At 37.2% G+C, this 22,169-nt stretch overlaps 1 protein-coding gene across 9 annotated transcripts in view; it reads left to right on the forward strand.

The window, feature by feature from the left end:
- TANC1 (tetratricopeptide repeat, ankyrin repeat and coiled-coil containing 1) overlaps positions 1–22,169 on the forward strand; it is a gene marked incomplete at its 3' end in the record, with an annotated part of 97,169 nt that overhangs the window by 26,353 nt on the left and 48,647 nt on the right. For 7 of the 9 annotated variants that reach the window (XM_082763700.1, XM_082763698.1, XM_082763701.1 and 4 more), the window contains one exon: positions 13,203–13,406. In XM_082763700.1, the coding sequence (XP_082619826.1) occupies positions 13,203–13,406 (204 nt within the window). The remainder of the gene's footprint in view (positions 1–13,202; positions 13,407–22,169) is intronic. The other 2 variants (XM_082763697.1, XM_082763696.1) reach the window with 1 other exon arrangement.

Here is a 22,169-nt window from a genome sequence, read left to right on the forward strand (position 1 = left end):
GTTCTGTCTGTTTTATTTCAAAGGACCTTCCAATTCTTTCAACTGTAAGACATTTCCGAGCTTCTTTTGGTGAAGGTATGAAGCAAGGCAAACAACACTGATCAGCCTGTAGAATTTATTTTTTTGCTCACTCCTCTCCATGACCCCTAAAATCCAGACAGGGAGAAACATAAATTTTTTGAATTGCAGAGTTGTCCCATTTCATGGTCCTTCACATTCCTGATGACAACATCTTTTTAAAATTTATTGACAGAACTATGAAGAGACTGAAAAGGTAAGCTAATGATGGAAGTTGACTTGAGAGTTAATGTGGAAACATCCATCCTCTTAGTCACCACATCTGAGGGTAGTGCAATAGTATATTTAGATTTTTCTTTGAACTTCATGGTTGCATACATTTGATTTTTTTTATATTGACAAAGTTTTGAAAAAGTTTTCAAGTATTTCAAAGCTTCAGAATGCAGCAGGAAGTAGACGAGACAGAAAAGTTTAGTAGTGTCAAACTAAATCTGGTTAGGAAGACTTCTGTGACCTTCTTTGAGTATAACTTGTTCAGGAATAATAGCTGAAAAGGTAGTAAGATGTTAGGTTGCCACAGCTGTGTCACATTTGGCTGTATGAACAAGCTTGCACGCTTCTGCTGAGGTGCACAGGTAAATCTATCTTTCTTTGCATCCTAGTAGAAAAAGATGAAACATTGATGTACAGGATTGCAGGGGAGGAGCTCTAACTTCTGAAAGCTTTGTCTTGACTATTCATAATTGTCTCGTTCTAACTGAAGTCAAAAGTGGAAGAGGTTGAGGCTAAACGGCAATAGGTGATTCTTAAGCAGAAGTAACCCCTGTTGTCCCATAGTTTTACTTGTGAATAAAAAAAAAATAGCCTGAAGTCGGCATAACTTAAAGCTGTATGGGATGACTCCCATTCTTCTGAACATAACTTAATGTCTGTGTGTTAGCTACATCTTACCGTTTTTGCATCTGTTAGCCCTGAAGAACCACTGCAAGTAGGAAAGAGGAGAACATACCTAAATTGAAGGCACAACTGTAGTATGAAACGGTCTGGGAAGGGGTTAAAAAATTGAAAGAAATTAAGACTGACAGTGCAAAAATAGACTGTGTGGATTTTAATGTTGAAATTGGCTCTTTTGCCCTGACATGAGGTCTTAAGAGCTGAAGATGTGCATAACATTTTTGAACCCTAACTGCTAAGTGTATTTCAATTTTTAATAACTTCTTCAATTCAAACTTATATTGAAAAGGAGGGTCACAAGAATGAGAGCTGATGCTTTTAGGAAAGAGGCTACCTTATGTGTTATACTAAAGACTATTAGAGGGCTCTTATATACACATTACCTTCTGCTCTAATCAGGTGGAAGTCAGTGTTGTGGGAATGTCACTTGTGAATGGAGAAATGGTGCCTGGTGCTACTCCAATAGCAGCATGCTAGCAGTGTGTAGTAGGGCTTGGATCCTGTAATCACTTCCATTACAATTCTTCTTTCCTACAATTGTTTAATTACTATGGGTTTATCTAGATGTATCTGGGAGGCATTGATAAGTGAGTGAGTGTTGTAGCATTAGGTAAAATCTGAGTGAAGCAAAACTTGTGTGTGTGTGTAAAAAAAGTGCATGTACTTATGTACGGCATGAGTACAGTATGTGTACAAGTACGTGAAAGAGGGCAGCGTTGACAGCACTTTCCATAACAAAACTTAGTGATCTTATTTCTAATTGTGAATTCAAAGACAAGGTAGTTGGTATCATATTTAGGTAAACTGATGTGCCAAGGAAGCAAACTTTTTAACAAAGCAATTTTTTGATCTGGGCATACAACTTCTGCACCTAGCTTTTCCTTTGTTTTCTGCAGTAGGAAACAGGCTTCTTTATACCCATTCAGACAGTCATTTCTATGAAGTTGATCTCAGCATTGTCTTGTACTCCTTCCTTCCAGTAAAATGATGTACATACTGGGTAAAGCACAAACCTGCGGTAGGGGAAACCACTCAATCTACACCCTTCACATGAAACTAACATAAAACTATTTTATGATTGTTGGGAATCAAACAGAAAAAGGGTGAGTGTATTAAAGTGAGTCCAGAGTTGGACGACAAAGATGATCAAGGGGCTGGAGCACCTCTCCTACAAAGAGAGAGATGGGGTTCTTCAGCCTGAAGAAGAGAACGCTGTGGGGAGACCCTGTAGAGGCCCTCCAGTACCTAAAAGGGGCCTACAGGAAAGCTGGGGAGGGACTCTTTGTCAGGGAATGTAGTGAAAGGACAAGGGGAATGGCATTAAACTAAAAGATGGAGATGTTCTGAAGAACAAGTCTTAGGAGGAGCGGCTGAGGGAGCTGGGCTTGTTCAGCCTGGAGAAGAGGAGGCTCGGGGCGACCTTAGTGCACTCTACAGGTACCTTAAAGGAGGCTGTAGAGAGGTGGGGGTTGGCCTGTTCTCCCACGTGCCTGGTGACAGGACGAGGGGGAATGGGCTAAAGTTGCGCCAGGGGAGGTTTAGGTTGGATGTTAGGAAGAACTTCTTTACCGAAAGGGTTGTTAGGCACTGGAATGGGCTGCCCAGGGAAGTGGTGGAGTCACCATCCCTGGAGGTCTTGAAAAGACATTTAGATGTAGAGCTTGGTGATATGGTTTAGTGGAGGACTGGTTAGTGTTAGGTCAGAGGTTGGACTAGGTGGTCTTGGAGGGCTCTTCCAACCTAAATGATTCTGTGATTCTGTGAAAAGAGGGTAGATTTATTGTTATTACACAGTATTTAAGCGTAAGACTGCATCAACAACCTAGCAAGAGATACTAGACCTGTAAGCATAATGATGAATAGAAGAGTCTATCAGCAGCCTTGTGACATAAAATTTTAAGTAATCTTCTATTTCCAAGAGAGAAATCAGTCAGATGTCTATCTTGTATCAGTCCCCAGGTGAAATAGCTGTATATGGAGCAACAATGCAATACGTTGTACATGTTGTCTCAAGGATCACTTAAAACAGTTTGACATGAGCTTCCCACCTGTGCACTTGTCAGCAACACTACCCACTTCCTTTTTAAGTTATCTGTTTTCTTCTCTGAGCTGGATCCTTAGAGAAGTTAAAACCATTTCCATAGTTGGACAGTACTGAAGACTATGTTTTGCTCTGGGTTGTAAACCCAGCTCTGCCAAAAAATTACTATGTCACTGATAGCTTTACTCCACATTTCAATAAAATTTCCAGTACCAAAGGGACCTAAAGGAAGCTGGGGAGGGACTCTTTGTCAGGGGTTGTAGTGACAGGACAAGGAGTAATTGCTTTAAATTAAAAGAGGGTAGATTTAGATTACAGATGAGGAAAAAATTCTTTACTGAGCGTGGTGAGGCACTGGGAGAGGTTGCCCAGAGAAGTTGTGGATGCCCCATGCTGGAAGTGTTCAAGACCAGGTTGGATGGGGTTTTGGGCAACCTGGTCTAGTGGGAGGTGTCCCTGCCCACGGCAGGGGATTGGAATTAGATGGACTTCAAGGTCCCTTCCAACCCAACCCATTCTATAAACAGAAATGTTTATTTTTGTGTCCTCGGAAGCAATCCATGGTTTTCTAATGTACACTGGACTGCAAATATGTAAGAGTTACTCTCTCAATTTACCTTTGTTTCTTAAGGTTTTCATTCGGTCTTAGAAACAACATAAAAATGGTATTTTCTCCTCTCTTTAAGGTTATTGTCATCAAAGAAATATACTCTCTTTAAACTCTGAAAGAGGTTCTGAGTCTTTGAGTATTGCTTAGGAGTTGCCCTTTCTAGTGACATGTGTTGTACTTAGGCTTTTTGACTGGGAGTCTGTTGTGTAACTATTGCCAGTTATTATGACTTCCCTTAGGGCATGAATTTTCTTTCATTATTCTTTGTTTTTTGTCTTGTTTGTATGTTAATGGTCTTTATTTTCTAGATGTAAGATTTTCTAATCTCTGTCTTTACTTCTACCCTATGCTTCTTTCTATATCCCTTGGATATTTTTTTGCTACTTGTTGTCATCTTTTCACAGCTGACTGTGGATTGTATGTTTTCCAGTTTCTTTCCTTGAGGTTTTGAAATTGACTTCTGTAGCAACTGGGAGATGCTCTACCTCTGGCCTCTCTTGCAAGGAGTTGACCTTTGTTATTTTAGTATAGCACACAAAGTTCATACCTTTGTGTCATAATCCAAGAAATCAGAGTCAGAAGACTTGTTTTCTAACTCAAATTCTATAGGGTTTAAATCCCCTTGTCTGTCTCCATGATACAATGATTTTATAAATAACATACTAATAAGTCTCAGAATGTAAACCAAAACTACTTCTAAATTATGATTATTTTAGTAGAAGTTATACTCCAGCAACACTTTCTTAAATGCTTAAAAATGCTTCAGAGGGAGATTTGTATTATTTCCTGTTGGTTTTATATGCTGCCAGTTACTGTGTAGTAAACATTTATGTTTGTTTTCTTTAACTGTCCTAAGTTGGCATACTGCCTGCATGGGAATCTATATTTTTCTTCTACCAAATAATCAAAAGATCAGTAGATATATAATAATTATAATGGATTTTAACTTGAAAAGAGATGAAAATCCTCTATAATATGTATCTACAGAACATGCTCAATTATTTCAGTTGGCTTTTTAGTAACATGAGCATTGTCATTCTGTTGACCCAATATCAAGCCTGAAGGAACATGAATAATGGAAGTATTGTGCTTAGTTTGCGGTGTTTTTTCTGCACTAACTCCCATCAGAAGTTTAACATCAAATGTAGTACACAGCATGCATGAAAACGTCAGTAGAAATTAATGTGGTAAGTAGTTGGGATTTTTGTGCTTTCTAGTTTAAAGGATTGTTTGACTTCCATGTAGTGCTCAAATAACAAGGGGCAAATTATTATATCAACAAAAAGGTAAAGTTTAGAACATAATACTGCAGTGCTGTAGAGGTAGAGATTCTGGAGAAATAAGAATGAGATCAGTGTTTGTGATTTCTGGATGATGAAGTAAAGGGTATGGAAGTACTTATTTAATGTTACGCATCATGTTCAGTGGTCTTCATGTTTCAATTTTTTAATTGGGGTAACAAAGTTCCATTATTAATATTATCTTCTTGGATCTTGTTCCATTCTCTTGTAGATCAGACTTAATTTTTTACTTTAATCTTTCGAGGCTAAGTTTCCTTTGTTTTTCCTTTTTGTATTCTGGTATCTGTATATAAATATTTTTGACTTAATATGATAGAATAGATGCTTTTATTTCTGCACTATGTTCTAGTTCTAGACTGACATACTCTTACCCTTTTTTTCATATGCTTAGTTTTTGTATTGATGTTTTATACTAAATGACTTGGATGAAAACTCAGAATTTCAAATTTATTTCTCTTTTTGTATGTGTTCAGATTTAGTTAGGAGATGGATTACAGTTTGTGTTCTTACAGAGCTATAAAATGGCTTTCAAAGGCATGTAACTTATGCTGAGTTGTGATCACCTGTATAATATTCTGCCATTCCTGTTAGCGTAGGCCACTGTTATAAGCCTGACCAACAGTGCTAGTGCAGCACTTTGAATGATAAACCTAAATGTGTTTAAATTTCCTGACGCTTTTTTTTTTGTTAATGGTAACTAAATTGCTACTTTAACAGTGAAGTTCCAGTGCAAGAAGGCATAATCTTTTATCAAAATCCATATTTATTTAATCATTAATTAAAATTCAGTGCTTTCAGGGTTATTTGCCTGTGTAGAACTTGCTTAGTTGGAATGGATTTTTGATCCCCACTTGATATATGCATTATGTCTCATTAAACATTGGTATCTGACCAAATATACTTGTAACTAAGCTGAGAGCAATGACACCTTCAGATACCCTCTTGGCAAATTCAAAGGCTTGAAATAATTAAATAAAATAGTTTAAAGTTTTGATGTTTTATTTAGTTTTAATACTTTTAAAACTAAATATGCAAATTCAATTGGCATTTTCTGTCCAAACTCTTTATGACATTAGGCTTTGAATTTTAAGTGCAAAGGTACATATCCACTAGCTGGAGCACTGAACTTTTACTGGAATACTTTCAAGCTTCAGTGTGACTTTTGGCTGTTGCTTTAAAAATATCTTGCAACAGAAGAGGCATTGTTTCATGCTTTAAATATGGAGCTGTTTTTGATTATTCTATGTTGCTTTGCCCATTTTCTATGTCTGCTGACAGTTATTTAAGAATTTAAACTCATTTTTTTGCTGAGCAGTGAGTATTTTATGTGGTGAATGTCTTTTCCCAGAAGCTAATTCCAGTGGTAAATCCCACATAGATACAAAAGGGAGGGAGGGAACACACCATGATCCTGCTCTTGAAACACATGTATAGAAATAACTTCAGTGGTCCTATTAACCTCTATTTATTTCCCTGTTTTAAAACTTTGTTTCTTTTTTTTTTTTTTTTTTTTTTTAAGTTAACACCAGAAGGGAACATGAGAGGGAACATGAGTATTTTGTATGCTGAAACAGTAATCCAGACTTCAGACATAAATGCTTGAAAGTGAGCAAATAATTACAAATAAGTACAAGCCTAAGTGGCCATCTGGACCTTTGAACGTTTATTCTAATCTGTACTTGGTTTGTTTTCTAACTCAATGCCCTTCACTGCTGCCCAGTTACTCATGCTGTAATGAGATTTCTTCCACGCTAATTCCTCCCTTTTGTTGGCCAGTCCATACCAGAGTCTCAAGAGGAAATAAGGAAATAAATAAAGAAAGAATCAAAGAATCATTTAGGTTGGAAGAGCCCTCCAAGACCACCTAGTCCAACCTCTGACCTAACACTAACCAGTCCTCCACTAAACCATATCACCAAGCTCTACATCTAAATGTCTTTTCAAGACCTCCAGGGATGGTGACTCCACCACTTCCCTGGGCAGCCCATTCCAGTGCCTAACAACCCTTTCGGTAAAGAAGTTCTTCCTAATGTCCAACCTAAACCTCCCCTGGCGCAACTTTAGCCCATTCCCCCTCGTCCTGTCACCAGGCATGTGGGAGAACAGACCAACCCCCACCTCTCTACAGCCTCCTTTAAGGTACCTGTAGAGTGCACTAAGGTCGCCCCTGAGCCTCCTCTTCTCCAGGCTGAACAAGCCCAGCTCCCTCAGCTGCTCCTCCTAAGACTCGTTTTCCAGACCCCTCACCAGCTTCATTGCCCATCTCTGGACTGGCTTGAGCACCTCCATGTCCTTCTTGTAGCAAGGGGCCCCAAACTGAACACAGTACTCGAATTATTAGGTGTTGATCTTCCTTATTGCATGGATTTTACAAGACAGAAGCCTGTTGTTATCCCAGAAAGCTCAGTGATGATTTACTTCTCTTACTATGAATTTTTTTCAACTTGTGATCAGTGTGAGTGGTTACCTTAACCTAACTGCAAAGACTGGGTCACTTGGATCCTTGTGTCCTCATAGTGTTCTTATTAAATTGGGTCAGCTGTGTATGTACATGCACACGTGCACATGTGAGCACTTCAATTTTGAAAGACAGATACTTTAAAGAGCAAGTGTCCTTGTTGTACAATTGAAATAAAGCAATGTGGACACAGTTGCTGAAGAGAATTCTGTTGCTGTTACCTGTCAAATCTGTTGAAAAATTGGATGGGAATGGAATGCAGAAGTAAATTGTTTTTTAAAATACCAAAAATGCTGTTTTAGTAATCTTTGTTTCTCATGTTTCTTTTGACTTAGACATAGTGATACTTCTTTCTGGAAAGTGCTAGGTAGTTCCCCTCATTCCATATAACTATTTTTTTTTTCCCCGATTGTTCCCTTCTGATCTTGTTGGTTAAGTCAGATCTTTTGTTTAACATCTGTTAGGGAGAAGCATGTCCTACCAGAATAAAATTTAATAGTATTGTTAGTAATAACGTGTAAGAACTTCTAAGTGTTGCATACTCCTGTTTGCAGAGACAATCGTTCTTACTATAGTGCTGCACATACACATACGTTAGTACAGTTTGCTACTTGAGGTCTTCTTGAAAACTCAGTAGTTTTCACAGAGGTGTCATGGGACTTCTGGTGCATAGAGAACAATAATACACAAATGTTAGACAAATTTACCGATGCCTCTATTCCCACAGAAACATGAGGGCAGCTAGCAGACAGAACATGTGCGTGCAGGTTGAGACTGAGGCAGCCACCGTGTTTAATGCAGGTGATGTTCTTTTCTGTGGAGAATACTGATTCCTTTCTTGCCTTTTCAACTGTTTATTGAACTCCGAGGATTGCTGATGTAAGCCGGCAGTGACCTTGGTAGTCGTGCAGTCTTAGACCAGTCCTGTTAGTATTCTCTTTTTCCAAGGGAGGTTTGCTGTGGCACCCAGGTTTTTATGACTTTCTAGTCTACTGCCTCAAAAGTTTTAGGAAAGTGTGAAGTTTGCAACTGTTGCATAGCAACATTTGCTTATAGCTTCTTTGCTTTATACCAAAGTCCCACCTAGTCAGATCTGGGCAGTTATAGTCAAGTTCTTGTTTATCTGAAAGGTGCTTTTGGTGCTCTTTACCCTATGATGCGTGCTAGGAAGCTTTATAAGCAATAGGGTGCTTTTTTTTTTTTTTTTTTTTTTTTTTTTTTTTAAAGCGCCTTTAAGCAGAACTTAAGTTTACTTCTGCTATAGCACAGTTTGATATCAGAAATATTTTTAAATGGGCCAGGACTCTTGTTTCACTTAAGCATGTAGATTAAGGGAAAAGAGGACAAATTGTCTATCTCAGAGTTAAATACTGAGAGACAACTGTAGAATATTGTCTGTCCTGCAGTTGCTGTCAATATTTAGACCTAGTCAGGGAACTTATGTTTTGGTTGTTTTAGCTTTCACTGTTTTGAAGATTGACATCCTGCTCCTTTATGATAAATTAACCTGAATTCTAGCATCAGCACAAGACTATAGTTTTCATGCATTCCGCTGAAGTAGTTTCAATTCATTTAAATTCAATTTCAATGTATTTTCCAAATAATCTGCACTATTTCCCCTGACACACTTACTTCTTTGTGGCTCCCCACTCCCTACCACCCGCTCAGGGTGCTTTCTTTATCCCTTGTTTCCTCTGGGGGGGCAGAGCATGCGTGTGGTTGTGAGGGAGAGAGCCAGTGGGAAGGCCCACCATAAGAAGATGCTTGGGGAAGAGAGAGAACAAAGCAAGCTGCTGTGCTGCACACCCTCTTGCCAGCCTCCACCTGTTGGGGGTCTTGAGGGCTTCCTTAACTGCAGGTCGCTTTTAGTTGCATCGACAGGTTACTTCCTTGTGAACAGCCTCTGAATCCATGTAAGGTTTTAACATTCAAACGCTAAAGGTTTCCGTTTATTATTACTGTGAGAGTCCTTCTTGAATCTTTGGGGTCTGTGGGGAGTTCTTCCCCTAGAAGATCCGGTTTATGCCTGTGCCTGGGACAGTGCTGGGCAGGTTGCGGTGCAGGAGCTCTGTTGGTTACCATCTACTCCTGTTGCCTGCTTTTTGGGGCTGCAGGAGTGGGGCTGGTCTGCTAGCTAGCATAGCTTTCCACTAACAGCTTTTTAGAAAGTTCCTGCAGGAGGACTATGCAGTTTCTGCTTTCTTGAAATGCTTTATGTCTAATAGCTGTCTGACAGGGTTTGCTCCTCTGTTATTCCATTGTATCCTTAGCAGTTTTTATTGATAGTCTGCTTTTTTTCTGCTTCGGTAGAATTAATTAGTGTTTAAGTATGTTTCCAGCATCGCTGAGGAAATGATATCCTCATAGATTGAAGTCAATATAGTTGGGTTTTCTCAAGGTATGAATTTTTGCTCTAGTTAAAAGCTATAGTACCTTAACAGCATAGGTGTATGAATGACAGCAAGCAGAAACTTGTAAAATTAGAAAAAAGAAGTGATTGAAAAGGAGAATTTCTACACGCATTTTGGATTTCTGTTTTTTTAAATCATACTACTCTTACAATCCAAGCCATCATCTTTGTACCTCTCCCGACAGCTCCTCTGGTGGTGTCAGGAAAACAAAATCTGAAGAAAAAACAGTGTTGCTGTAACAAAGATTGCTAAGACAATAGTATATAAACACACTGTAAAACATGTTTCAAATTATTGTCATGATCAAATCATCTAAATATATTGTTTAGAGATATGCTACAGAACTGTATTTAGCCCTTTGATACTGAATTTTGTAGGGCTTTTCCATGGCATGTAACATTTTGTATACAATAGAGGAGGATAAATTAAAATTCATGCATTTTATTAAGAAGACAATGAGTTAAACACTGCTTGCTTCCTTCACAGTAAAAGGGAGTTGTAGGTGGACTTATTAACCCTGAAGGGGGAGGAAGTAATTTCCACTCTTTGTTCTCTTGTCTCTTGCACCCTTTCTCTAACATTCCAGCTGGAATACTTCGACAAATTCCAAATTACACCTGTGGCAACATATCCAGTTCAAAAAAAAAAAAAAGACAGTATTTTTCTCATTGTAGTCACCTGTATGACTGCTACTTTTGTTTGCATCCAAAGAAAAAACTGAAATGAGCATCATAACAGTTTTCTTTGTGTTCTTCAACAATATATTAGGCAAACTTGCATATACTGTATTGCATAACCAATAACGTACCTAATATTAAGTCTGTGTTTAAAAATACCTATTGTCAAAGTTTAACTCTAAAAGGACAGAGAAAAAAAATCCTTAGCTTCTTGTTTTCACTGAAAGTATAATGGGAACTCAGTGATGTAGATATGAGACTTTAAAACGCTGATATATGTAATTATAGCCTCTAACATTTTGTAGCTTTTTATTTTAGTTATATACCTGGCTAGTACTTGTTTTTCTTTTACGTTTGGTGTTTTACAGCTAGTTTGGTCAAATATTGAGGCTGTTTTTCTAGTTCCCAGGAGTTTAAGCCAATAGTTACACTCCTGTAATTGTTGCAATGAAATTTTAAAAAGAATAAAAAGTTAGTTATTTAATGTTTCATTTCTTTCCTAACTTGGTTAAACTTACTTGCTGTTTCCTTGAAATCATTACCTCATTACATGTCGCTATGAATTTTGTTTGAACAAAGAGAACTTTTGGAAGGTGATTTTTAAGGTGGGTTCAGAGGAGCAAGAGAGTAAGTTTTACATATATAAATTGAAAAAAAAAAAGTTTGAATCTAGCATAGCATTCTTCAAGGTCATTTATCTTACAAATAGATCTACATAGCTGTCACGTATGGTTCTTGTGAGGAAAATAGTATGTCTAGAAAAAAACCACAACAGCTTAAATATTTGCAGCTTTAGAAATACAGAATTAGACTGTAAATTTTAGGCCTGTTTGGTTTTCTCATCCTTCATGTATACTTCTGAAAAAGAGAGTGGCAGTTAAATTGGCGAAAATATTTTTACTTTTCTCAGAGGGCTAGGTTTGGGTTTTGCCTTCTGTCACAGTGGAGAAATTTATTGTATGCACTTAAGGATGCCTATAGTAGACTGTGGTAGAAAATAGCTCTTACAAATTGAAGGCAACAACAGTTGAATGACAACGGAGTCAACGAGAAAGGCTGTGAGAAAAATCCCCAAAAAAGACAGGATCTTCTGTGAAGCCATTTTATTTCTGATTGCAACAGAGGGTATCCCACAAGCAAGAGCGCACAGTAGAAGTTTATCATAACCTCATATTCCCCATTACCCGACATTTGATTTCTCCTGTTTCCTCGTTGGATGAGTAATACAGGTTCACAACCTACTCAACACACTTCTATACCCTATATGTACGATTTGATTTGACTAACCGTTAGTTCCTCCTTTTCCTTTTTTTATTTTCTTTTTCCTTCTTTTCCCTTGACTAGAGGGCCTGTGATTTGTTTTTACCGATTTCGTTCTGCTCATCCTGTTTTTTGTAGCTATCCTTCTTATTTCGGGACAGCAGGACCTTCCCCTTATCTGCTTAACATACTCCCTGCTGCTATGCTACTGTCATGCCTGCACAATCACTTTTGAACATGCAAGGTTAGTGGAATTTTCCACTGCAAAAACACCTTCTATTGCAAAAACACAACTTTGTTTCTCACAAGGCAGATCTTACAGAGGCACATCTATCTGAAATGTTTCCTTATTGTAAGAAAATAAACATATGGAAAGTTCATATTTGAAAATAAATTGCTTTTCCTTTGTTTGTCTGTTCTTGTACTTTGGATTCCCATACTTCAACTTTGCTGCTTGTTGCTGCACAGATTAATCTAAAAAATACTGTGTACTGTCCTCTTTGCATCAGTTTGGTTTTGCTTTTTTACCTTTGGTCACATTCAATTTTGGTTGAATCAAAGATTCAATTTTGACAGCAATTTGTATAAATTATTGAGCAATACCCTAATTTGAATATAAAAAAAGCTGCAGTTAGTTAACATTAATTTTCACCTGTTTTTGTCATCTGACTAGGAAAAACTGAGCACTTTCAATATCTATTACTGCTGTCTTTGCTCACAATAATGATTCAATATATTTTTTTTCTGTTGTTTCGTAAACATTTTTGATTTAGCTGAACTTGCTCTAGCAGGGTATGTCTATTTTCAGTGTATTTCCCTATTTTGATCTGCTACTTAGTATGTTGTGAACTAATACTTTGTTTCTCAGACTTAATAAATAAATAAATAATAAAAGAAGCTATCAAATTGCACCTAACTGGACTTCTGTTTTACAGCAAAAATAAAAAGGCTGAACTGTCTGTGAGTGTACTTTTTTGTGAGATCCTTTTAAATTAAGTGTAGGGCGGTCACCCTATGAAATTTATCTTCTAAGTACTTTTCAGTAAAAAAAAAAACACACACATTTTCAGATAGTCATTGAATTTAAGGATGTCATGGTAATCCTAATATATTTCTAATCTGTAGAGAAGATTTTGTATTCATAAGAACTGTAGTTTTGCCTCCGAGAATGAAATCTGAAAAGTTGTTGTTTTGTTGAAAGTGAGTTTTTTTTTCTTCCCTCTTGCTATCTTTACTACAGTAAAATAAAATCTTGCTTGGTTTTGTATTTTAAATTTTTCTAGTGGATTAAATTTTTCTGGTGTATTTTCTATCTGGATTCTATAGTGGAGGGTACACAGTGAGAAGTCTGATCATGCTGACTTGGTGCTGGCAAATGTATATTTTTCTGTGTTAAATACTTGTATTTCAATGAAACTGCCTAACTTTTGTTTTGGTATATCACATAACAGATGACAACATTTTATTTTTAGCAGGTGACTCCTGCCCAGAGAATGCCTTGCAGATCGTTGCAACATCTGGCCACAATGCAGATTTCCCCATTGGCAATCAGCCCGTCTCTGAGGATACTTACAGAATGAACTTGGCTAAAGGAGTTTCAATGTCTCTTCCATCTTCACCTCTGCTACCACGACAGTCTTACTTGATGCAGTCAAGATCAAACAAAAAGTCCCCAGGTAACATGAAACCAATGAACAACTCAAATCTTTGTAGTATTTTGATTCAGATTTGACGCAATATAAAAGTAACACTTCCTGACACTTTATATAAAGTAACACAATAAAGTCATGTTAATCCTTTGCAATGAGAACAAGAGCAGTGAAGGCTTTTTGCATGTTCTCAGGTTAAAAAAAAAAAGAGAGAAAAGATAGTTGATTATAAAATAGAATGTATTATTTCATATGGCAAATAATCATTCTAATTTGTATAGTAAATACCTTTAGTGAAATGTCTGAATATGTTTAAAACTGATAATTTATGATTAGTAATTCAGTTAAGACAGCTGCAAAACCCCATGTTCATATATATGTTAACAGTAGTACAAAAGTGACCTGTTGTTACTAATGATTGTAAGTATTTGGCATACCTATTAAGTATACAATATTAAGGCAGTATTTGTTTCAGAAGGTTGTTTATGGTTTAAAGCTAATTTATTTTGCTTATATCTACACATATAAATGTATTAATAGTTAAATAACTGCTGAAGTTTTGGCAAGAAATTTCATAATTTTTAGAGGTTGCATCGTTAGTAATGACCACATACTTATGTGTGAGCCTTACTAAATAAGGCACTCCATCTGGTTCCCTTTTTATCAACATTCTGCACATATAAATCATTCCAACACAACAGCATCAGTTGAGTTCACTCAGGTCAAAGCTTGAGCGTCAGGTGAAATTGTCCATATTCCTACTACTTGTGCACTCAACAGTTTTGAAATTCTTAGTTGTAAAATGTATAAAGTTTAAGAACAAAGACTGGCAAAAGTTTTTTGTCAGCACTGAGAAAGGTCTTGATTAACAACCCATTTTACATAAAATTAAAGAAAAAATCTTGCTCAAAGTATTACCAGAGGATAGTAAATACAATTTGTTAAGTATTCTTGGTTTAAGTTGTCTGTCAGTACTTGATAGTTTAGGTAAAATTTTGAGTCACAGAATATATTTTGATGTTTTGTCTCTTGCTGCAAGTGATTTGCATAATAAACAGCTTCAAAGGACTTTATCCTGCCTTTTAATGTAGAAGGAAATGGGATTTTTGCCAAAGACTTAAAGGAAGGCCAGGATCTAACTCCTAACTTTGTTACTGTTGGGAAAACCTAACTGCATGGTAGCTAGTTTCAAGATAATATCTGACCAACCTCATAACTCAGTTTGGATTAGTGATGCGCTTTAATAAGCAAAGTATAGGCTTCTGTTTCTCTTGCAGGAGATGCATAAGAGTTGCTAAATTTTAAATGGAAAGCTGTATTCACAACACCCTTAAAATCTTTTCACTGTGATATATAGACAAAAAAAAAGTGGGGGAGGGAGGGAGATTTCTTAGGTTTATGAAGTGCTTTGAATACATTGGCATTTGTGCAATTGTTTTGTACAAATACCTAACCAGGTGATGGGGTGCAGGTAGAAACATTCTGTGATATTCCTGTGAGTTTCAACAAATTAAAGCTGATGGAAGATGGTTTAATATAAATGATCTAGCTAGCATCTGGGAGTAATAGAAAGCAAGAGAATACTGGCTGTACAGATTGCAGAGCATTATGTTCAATAGCATATGAATAGCAGGTTGAGTTTTTTTCAGGATATGGTGGATAAAAGCATCAATGATGACATGGAAAGTTAAATAAATGTTGCAAAGTTAAGATGTAGTTATTCTAACCTGTGGTAGAATAAAATTCTAACTTCAGTCCTCACAGTTTACGGATGTATATTTCAATGTAAACAATGTTGTTAATTCCTTTTAATGTCTTTGCTCTATTGCACTGCATATTTTCAAAGGAAAAAAATGTCCCTTGAAATATCATCATTTGTTCTACCTTTGATTCTATTATGTAGTCCTACTTTTTATAAGCCAAGCATGCTGATGGTCATATGCATATCACAGAAACAAAGGATGGTTTGGGTTGGAAGAGACTATAACGTGATACACTTGCATAACTTATTTCCTTGAGTAGAAATTCTATTTAGTATCTGCTAGACTGAAGCAATATACTGCATATTCAAGGGTAATAATGAAAGAGTATATCACTAAATGCTACACATTTTTTAATGAAGATTTTTTCCGAAGTTTTTATTGAGTTTGAATAATTTATTTAAAAATTTTGGTTTGTAAATTAAAATCAGTCAGATTTTCCTAAATTGTGTTTTGGAGTTATTAATTCAAAAACAGAAGCTGTAATTAACAGTTATTTGCACTAATGTTCATGAAAACATCTAATTTTGAGGGCTTCATAATTAATACATTTCCACTTTTCTAGCAAATGTGTCTATACTGTAGACTGTATTTATCCAGTCCTGCACCTGTGGTAATTGATTTAAAAATAAGTATTTAATCAAGCTTATATCAACAGTGTGTAACAATACTCCTGGTTAAAATATTTTAAAATAATATGTGGAGGAATGTTTTTCAGTAAGAAATGCACTGTAAAATGTTTCATGTTTTTGTGTAACTGGTGTTAACATTCAAACTCTTTCACAGAATTAGATTCCATTTTGTGATGTCTAGAAGAGAAAAAACTTCGATGTAAACTAATTAACAACTTGCTTTTACCGCTTCTCCTTTCTTTGCTTTCTGCATATTTCCAAGTGGGTGTTAATCTGCAAATTCTGAGGGATATATTTGGATTTGTTGTTTATGATTTAATTTCTTCTCTTTGCTTGTATTCTCTACTATCTGAACAGCAAGAGTTACCCTGCCTTGTCATGGCTTCAGTGTGTTATCATTTAGAGTAGGATGTGGACAAACCTTTTCCTTCCATAACTGCTTCATCCACTCAGTCTGATTATCCACAGCATAAAACTTGAAAAAATAGCATTTCCACCAGAAGTGATTTAGTTAATGATGGAAGTATGTTCTATATTTCATTCCCTATCTTTTTAGAAAGTTGCACACTCATAGATGGATGGTACTTGAAAGAAAGCAAATTCTTTATCTGTATCCTGCTAAGCAAAAGGTATTGAAAACATTCTGAGCATCTTAGTCAATTTTGGTAATATACAGTGTCATTATCACAGCAGTACTATGAGGGGGAGAAAGAAAACAGCAGAAAATACAGTTTGTAAAATTGCATTCAAGCAGTGTGTATATCCAAACAAACAGTTTAATTTATAATTCAAAACTATGTAAAAATACTTTTTGCCTCATTGCTGGCAGGCATGTTATCCTCACTCAAGTGAACATTTGCTAATTTTGAAGGATTATTTTACCTTATAGGCTGTTTCAGTTTTCTGTTTAGTTTATGTAAGATGCAATGGTAGGAAAAGATGTTCTACTGTAAATGTGTCCCCCTTTGAACGTTGTATACCTCCAAGTAGTTTTTTACTCCAGATGATTTAGAGGATAGAATGCTTTTGCCAGAACGTATTAGCTGCAGGTGTACTGTGGATAGTGTGTTAGTTTTGTTCTGTCCCTTTAAACTAAGAAGATTTTTTTCCATCGTTTAACCTATCTGTTCCATGACTAATGTCATTATCAGTTCTCAGGTTTGGATTGATTTCGCTGAGAAAAGCTCTTGGGGACCTTAGTATTTAGCAAGCTTAGAGGTATCTGTTCATAACACATTTGGAAATTGCTAGTCTGGGGGGTCCCTGAGCCAACACAGAACTTGGGTTTAGTGTCCTTTTTTGAATCTGTTATTTTGATTGCTGGCATCACACTTTTCATTCCCTTTCTCTTGTCCACTACTCCTCTGCGTAGAGTTCACGCTTGAACTGATCAGTCTGAAGTCAGTCTCCATATGTTAAGAGATCAGTATGTTAGCTATTTTATTATACCTATTCTAGTGAACAGGCACGCTGACAAATGTGCCCATCTGACAGAGACATCTTTGCTGCAGCGCATGTGTGGTAATAGCTGCCGTTTTGCCCATCAGTCTTCAAGTAGCTCAGCCCCTAGAATCTCATAACCCATGGGCAGGCAAAACTGTGGAGAGCAAGCTGAGCTTCTTCCCTGGAACACAGAAGGCTGTACAGTCCTGTTTGCACAACCTTGTGTGAGTGACATTGTGTTTTAATTATTTGCATAGGAGGTGGGGGAGTTTTTTGTTTGAAGAGCTTGGAAGAGTACCAGTGCTTCTGGCTCCAGTTCAATCTTCAACTGTAACTATAAAAGGAGGGAAGAGAGAAACTATATCTTAAGTTACCAAAGAGCCAAAAATTATTGGCAGAACTAAAGCTACTGGTTTGTTTGGAGTCAAAAGCTTCCTTAATGAAACAGTCCATTGAGGAGGTGGATAAAGGAGCAGGAAAAAAAAAAAACAGGACAAGGAAAAAAGGTTTTCAGCAGGAGGACTTCGTTTGGGAAGGGGAGCAGTAAATGAAAAAATGTCACAGTAAGTTGAGTTTCTTCTCCTATAAAGCTAGAATGAACATTGCTTGAATTGGTAAACTTAGAGCCGTGTAACTAAAAAATATTCACGTTCTTACAGAGATGATAGTTGATTGCACTCTAATTTAGGATGGTCAATTAAAAGGAAGAAAATACTGGTTTATAAAGGAGATTTCAAAAAATGGTTGTTGGACTTTATGGTGCGAACTAGAAACTGCTGTTGCCTTTGAAGTAAATGTTTACTGAGCTAAATTGTTTGTACTACCACGCTTGAACAGAGATAGGAAGCAACTTCTGTTTTTAAAGGCATTAGTGAACGCAGAGGATGACTGCAGGAAGAGTCTTCCATAGATGTACAGTGGAACTTTTAGTTAGTTTCAAATTAAGCATAAATTAAGAGTTTTAATCAATAAAAAAATTAAATCAGCATGCCTGACACTTGAGAATAGACTAGGTAAGAGAACTAGTTTCAACTAACCTTCAGGTTTGTGCTCCAGTCTTGAGATCATTTGTAAGCAGTTCCTTTTTGCTATTTGCATGAACCTAAGCAGAGAAAGGTGGGTTTCTTAGGGTTCCTGGGATAACTCAAGTTGAAAGGGATGTCAGGAGGTCAGTAAGCCAACCTCTTCCTCACAAAGCAGGGTCAGCTCTGAGGTAAGGCTCAGGACTTTATCCAGACTGGTCCTGAAAACTTTTCAATGGTGGAGACTACACAGCCTGTCTAGGTAACTGGTTTCAGTGCTTACAGACTAAGTATACCAGCCTCCAACCCAAGTATTCCAGTGTTTCTCCAGTGAACTACTTCTAATTATAACAGCTCTTTTTCATGTCCTTGATTTCTCTCACCAGTTTCACATCTGGGCAACCTTTTGCTTTCATAGCATCATCCCGGCATGCCCAGCAATGTTTCTGAATTCCTCTTTTGCTCCTGCTACGAGCTCCTGTCTACCGTCTTTTTGTATTGAAGCTGAGTTGTGAGCCAAGTCAATCTCCTGTTAGATATATTTGTTCATTGTACTATCAGGATGGACTGGTTTTGTGCTTGGAAAGAGTCTGTTCCTAAAGACCCTCCAATTTCCTAAGTTCTTTCAACCTTCAGAGCCATCTCCCATGGGATCAGACGTACCATTTCCTTGAGTAAGCCAAAGGCAGCTCTCCTAAAGTTCGGGCTTTGCCTGCGCTCTGCCATTTGTGTTCCTCACTCCCATCATTCTTGAAACCCACTAGTTGATGATCACTGTGGCTGAGGCTGCCTTTGATTATCATATCCTGAACCTGTTTGTAAATAACAATTGCAGCTGCATGTTATCCTTGGTATATCAATCCGTCTTTTTTTTATCAAGTACATATATATCCTTGACACCCTCCTGAAATCTCGGTAATTTGTATCCTGTCACAATGCCTTTCCAACAGACTTCAGGAAGATTATAGCATCCCGTATGAGCCAGGCGGCATCTGTGACCCAGAGACTTCATAGAGTTCTTTAAAGAAAATTTTGTCAGGTTCTAGTTGTGCTCTAAGGAACTACAGAAAGAAGACGTTTTTCTGTCCATAGCAGGGATACTGATTCCACTGTAAGAAAGAACAGAGTTAGTGGGGATATTGGCAAATATAGCATAATAGGAAATGATCATTATTGACTTCTTAAAGGAAAGTCATGACCCCCAAAATTGTTGGAATTCTTTGGAGGAAATCATGTAGACAAGTGATATCTTAGGTGGTGAAATATCCCTGGATTTCTAGGGGGACCTCTCCAAAGAAGAAATTGAAGAAATTTAACCATTATGGGGTAAGACAAAAGACTTTAATTTTTATATTTAAATAGTTACACAGAGGATCATCTGCGTGCTGGAGGGAACATGCCAATAATTACGTAACTGCTGAGATTTAAACTGTTCAATGCATTTATCAACCGAAAAAGGAATGCATGGTAAAGTTGTAAAGTGTGCTGGCATTGCTAAGTTATTCATGGTGGATGACTACATACGTGACAGAACAGCAGGTGAAGTTCGGTCAAGGTGAATGTAAGTGTTAATCGGGAGGGCGGGAGTCCTGCAAATTTCACATAATGTTGATGAGAAGGAAAGCCAGTTCAGAGGATTAGGAAGGAGATGACCACGTTGCAATAATGCTTTGGAAACTTCAGCTCTTCAACAGTCAAAAAACAATCCTAACAGTAAAAAAGGAAAGGAATAGATCATAAGCTGAAGAGAGTATTGTTATGGTATTGTATCAGTCTGTTGTGCTACCTCAGGAAGATTCTGGTAATACCAACTTCAAAAATCTATAGTTCCACTAGGAAAGAGCTAGAGTAGGGCAGCAGGAATGACTAAAGTTGTGGAATGGCTCTGAACTATAAATGATTTAAATGGATTTGTCTGGCATTTTTCTGCCTGGAAGAAAGACAGTTGGTGGGAAAAGGAAACTCTGAATACTGTTTCACGTATATTTCAATATTGTGTTAACTTGTAAATTTTGTGGATGCTGCAGATTGGTAAAGAAATGACTGGGTAAATTCGTGGAAAGAAAGTCCATCTAACTCTTAAATAGAAAGGGACCACTTCTAATTCAGGAAACTATAAACTTCTAAACGGAAGTCAAGAAAAGTGTACCAGGACAGTATGTTTTCTGTAACGTAGATTATCATAGAATCATTTAGGTTGGAAAAGACCCATAAGATCGTCAAGTCCAACCATTACCTAACACTACCAAGTCCACCACTAAACTGTGTTTCCATGCTGTGGGATTCTCCTCTGGTGTTTGACGTTGATAAAATAGTGTCCCAGATGAACCCTTTATCAGACTCAATACAATTATTCTACACTTCTGGAAAACAGCTTCCATTTTGCAGATACATTTTGTCCTTTTGGTACAAAAAGGAACTTTGTTTCATTTCTTCATGCATTAGTACCTGTGTCCTCTTCTAGATTAGTGCATGAAAATAGACTTAACTGTAAATTTTCCTACTTATTGTAATGTGTATCAGACTTGAAAGTACTCTATGTCACTACTAAATCAGTCTGTGAGAAAATCTAACTACGTGTCTGCTCCACAGCCTAAAATGTGAGTAGTAAAAATACATCCTGAAGATACTTTAATTTTAATCTGTTTTATATGACTACATGTTGTTCTGGTTCTTTTAGAATGGTTGTTTTTTTGTTGTTCAACTTTTGATACATTTAACTATATTCCTGCTTACAAATAATAGGTATGGACTATTGTCTCCTTAAAAAATGTGATGTTGTTCCAAAGGAATGTATTTTTTGCTGTCTTCACTAAGGCAAATACCCCTAGTTTTTGTTAGGAAATAGTTCAGAAAGGGCACCGTCTGGTGATAGTTGGTAACTATGGTTTCTTTTGGTTAGAAAAATGTTATCATCTCATAGTCTCTAGATAGAGCTATAAACATAAGTTTACATATGCCTTAAATTCCATGCCCTGTATTCCTTAGCTAAGAAATTAGGTTAGCACCATACTCACATATTCCACCTCCAGGTGGAAGTCTGAAAGAAAAGGTAGGTTCAATAATGAAATGCCTCAGTGTTGTAGAGCCAAATCATCTACCTGGGGAACAATGTATGTAGGCCTGTGATGTAGCAGGTCACATATTTTTCTGGTCCCTTGCAGTGTGATGGGAAAACATGTTACCATGGGGAGCCTGAAGCTGAAATGTAGAGAATTGCAACTTTTCTTAAAAGTGGACATTGGCCTTAAACTACCCATGGAAATGAGCAAGAAATCGATGCAGATTTTGGAGAGGTATTGTAGTGTCTGAGGCTACTGCCAAAATGAATCACAGAATCATTTAGATTGGGAAGGACCCTTAAGATCATCAAAAGTCCAACCATCAACCTAACACTATCAAATCCACCACTAAGCCATGTCCTTAAGTGCCACATCCACACACCTTAAATACCTCTGGGGATGGCAACTCTCTGGGCAGCCTGTTCCAATGCCTAGCTACCCTTTCCATGAAAAAATTCTTCCTGATACAAACCTCCCTTGGCACAACTTGAGGCTGTTTGTCAAGGTATGGGACACGTGGTATGGCTACAGGTGTCATAGCTTGAATATGCTGTGTTTCATGATAAAATATGGGATGCTCAGAGAACTTTGGGATGCTCTTGAATTTTGAGCCAAGTAGAAGACGACTAAGGACTTAAATTGTAGCCAAGAAAACCACATTATCAAAAGCTGTATGGTACAGTTAACATCAATCCTGCAGTCTTTCCCTAGTGCTTTCCAAGTGGTATTTACTTTGTTAGTGAGGGAGATCTGCTGACCAGAAAAAGGAGGAAAAACTGAAAAACAGAAGTGCAGTCCAGAATTGTATGCTAGCATTAAGGAGGATAAGAGGAGGGAAGCAAGCTTGCTGGAGTTGTTTTTGCACAGTGTT

Source organism: Aythya marila (genome assembly GCF_965140915.1).
Source record: "Aythya marila genome assembly, chromosome: 6".
NCBI classification, from domain to species: domain Eukaryota; kingdom Metazoa; phylum Chordata; class Aves; order Anseriformes; family Anatidae; genus Aythya; species Aythya marila.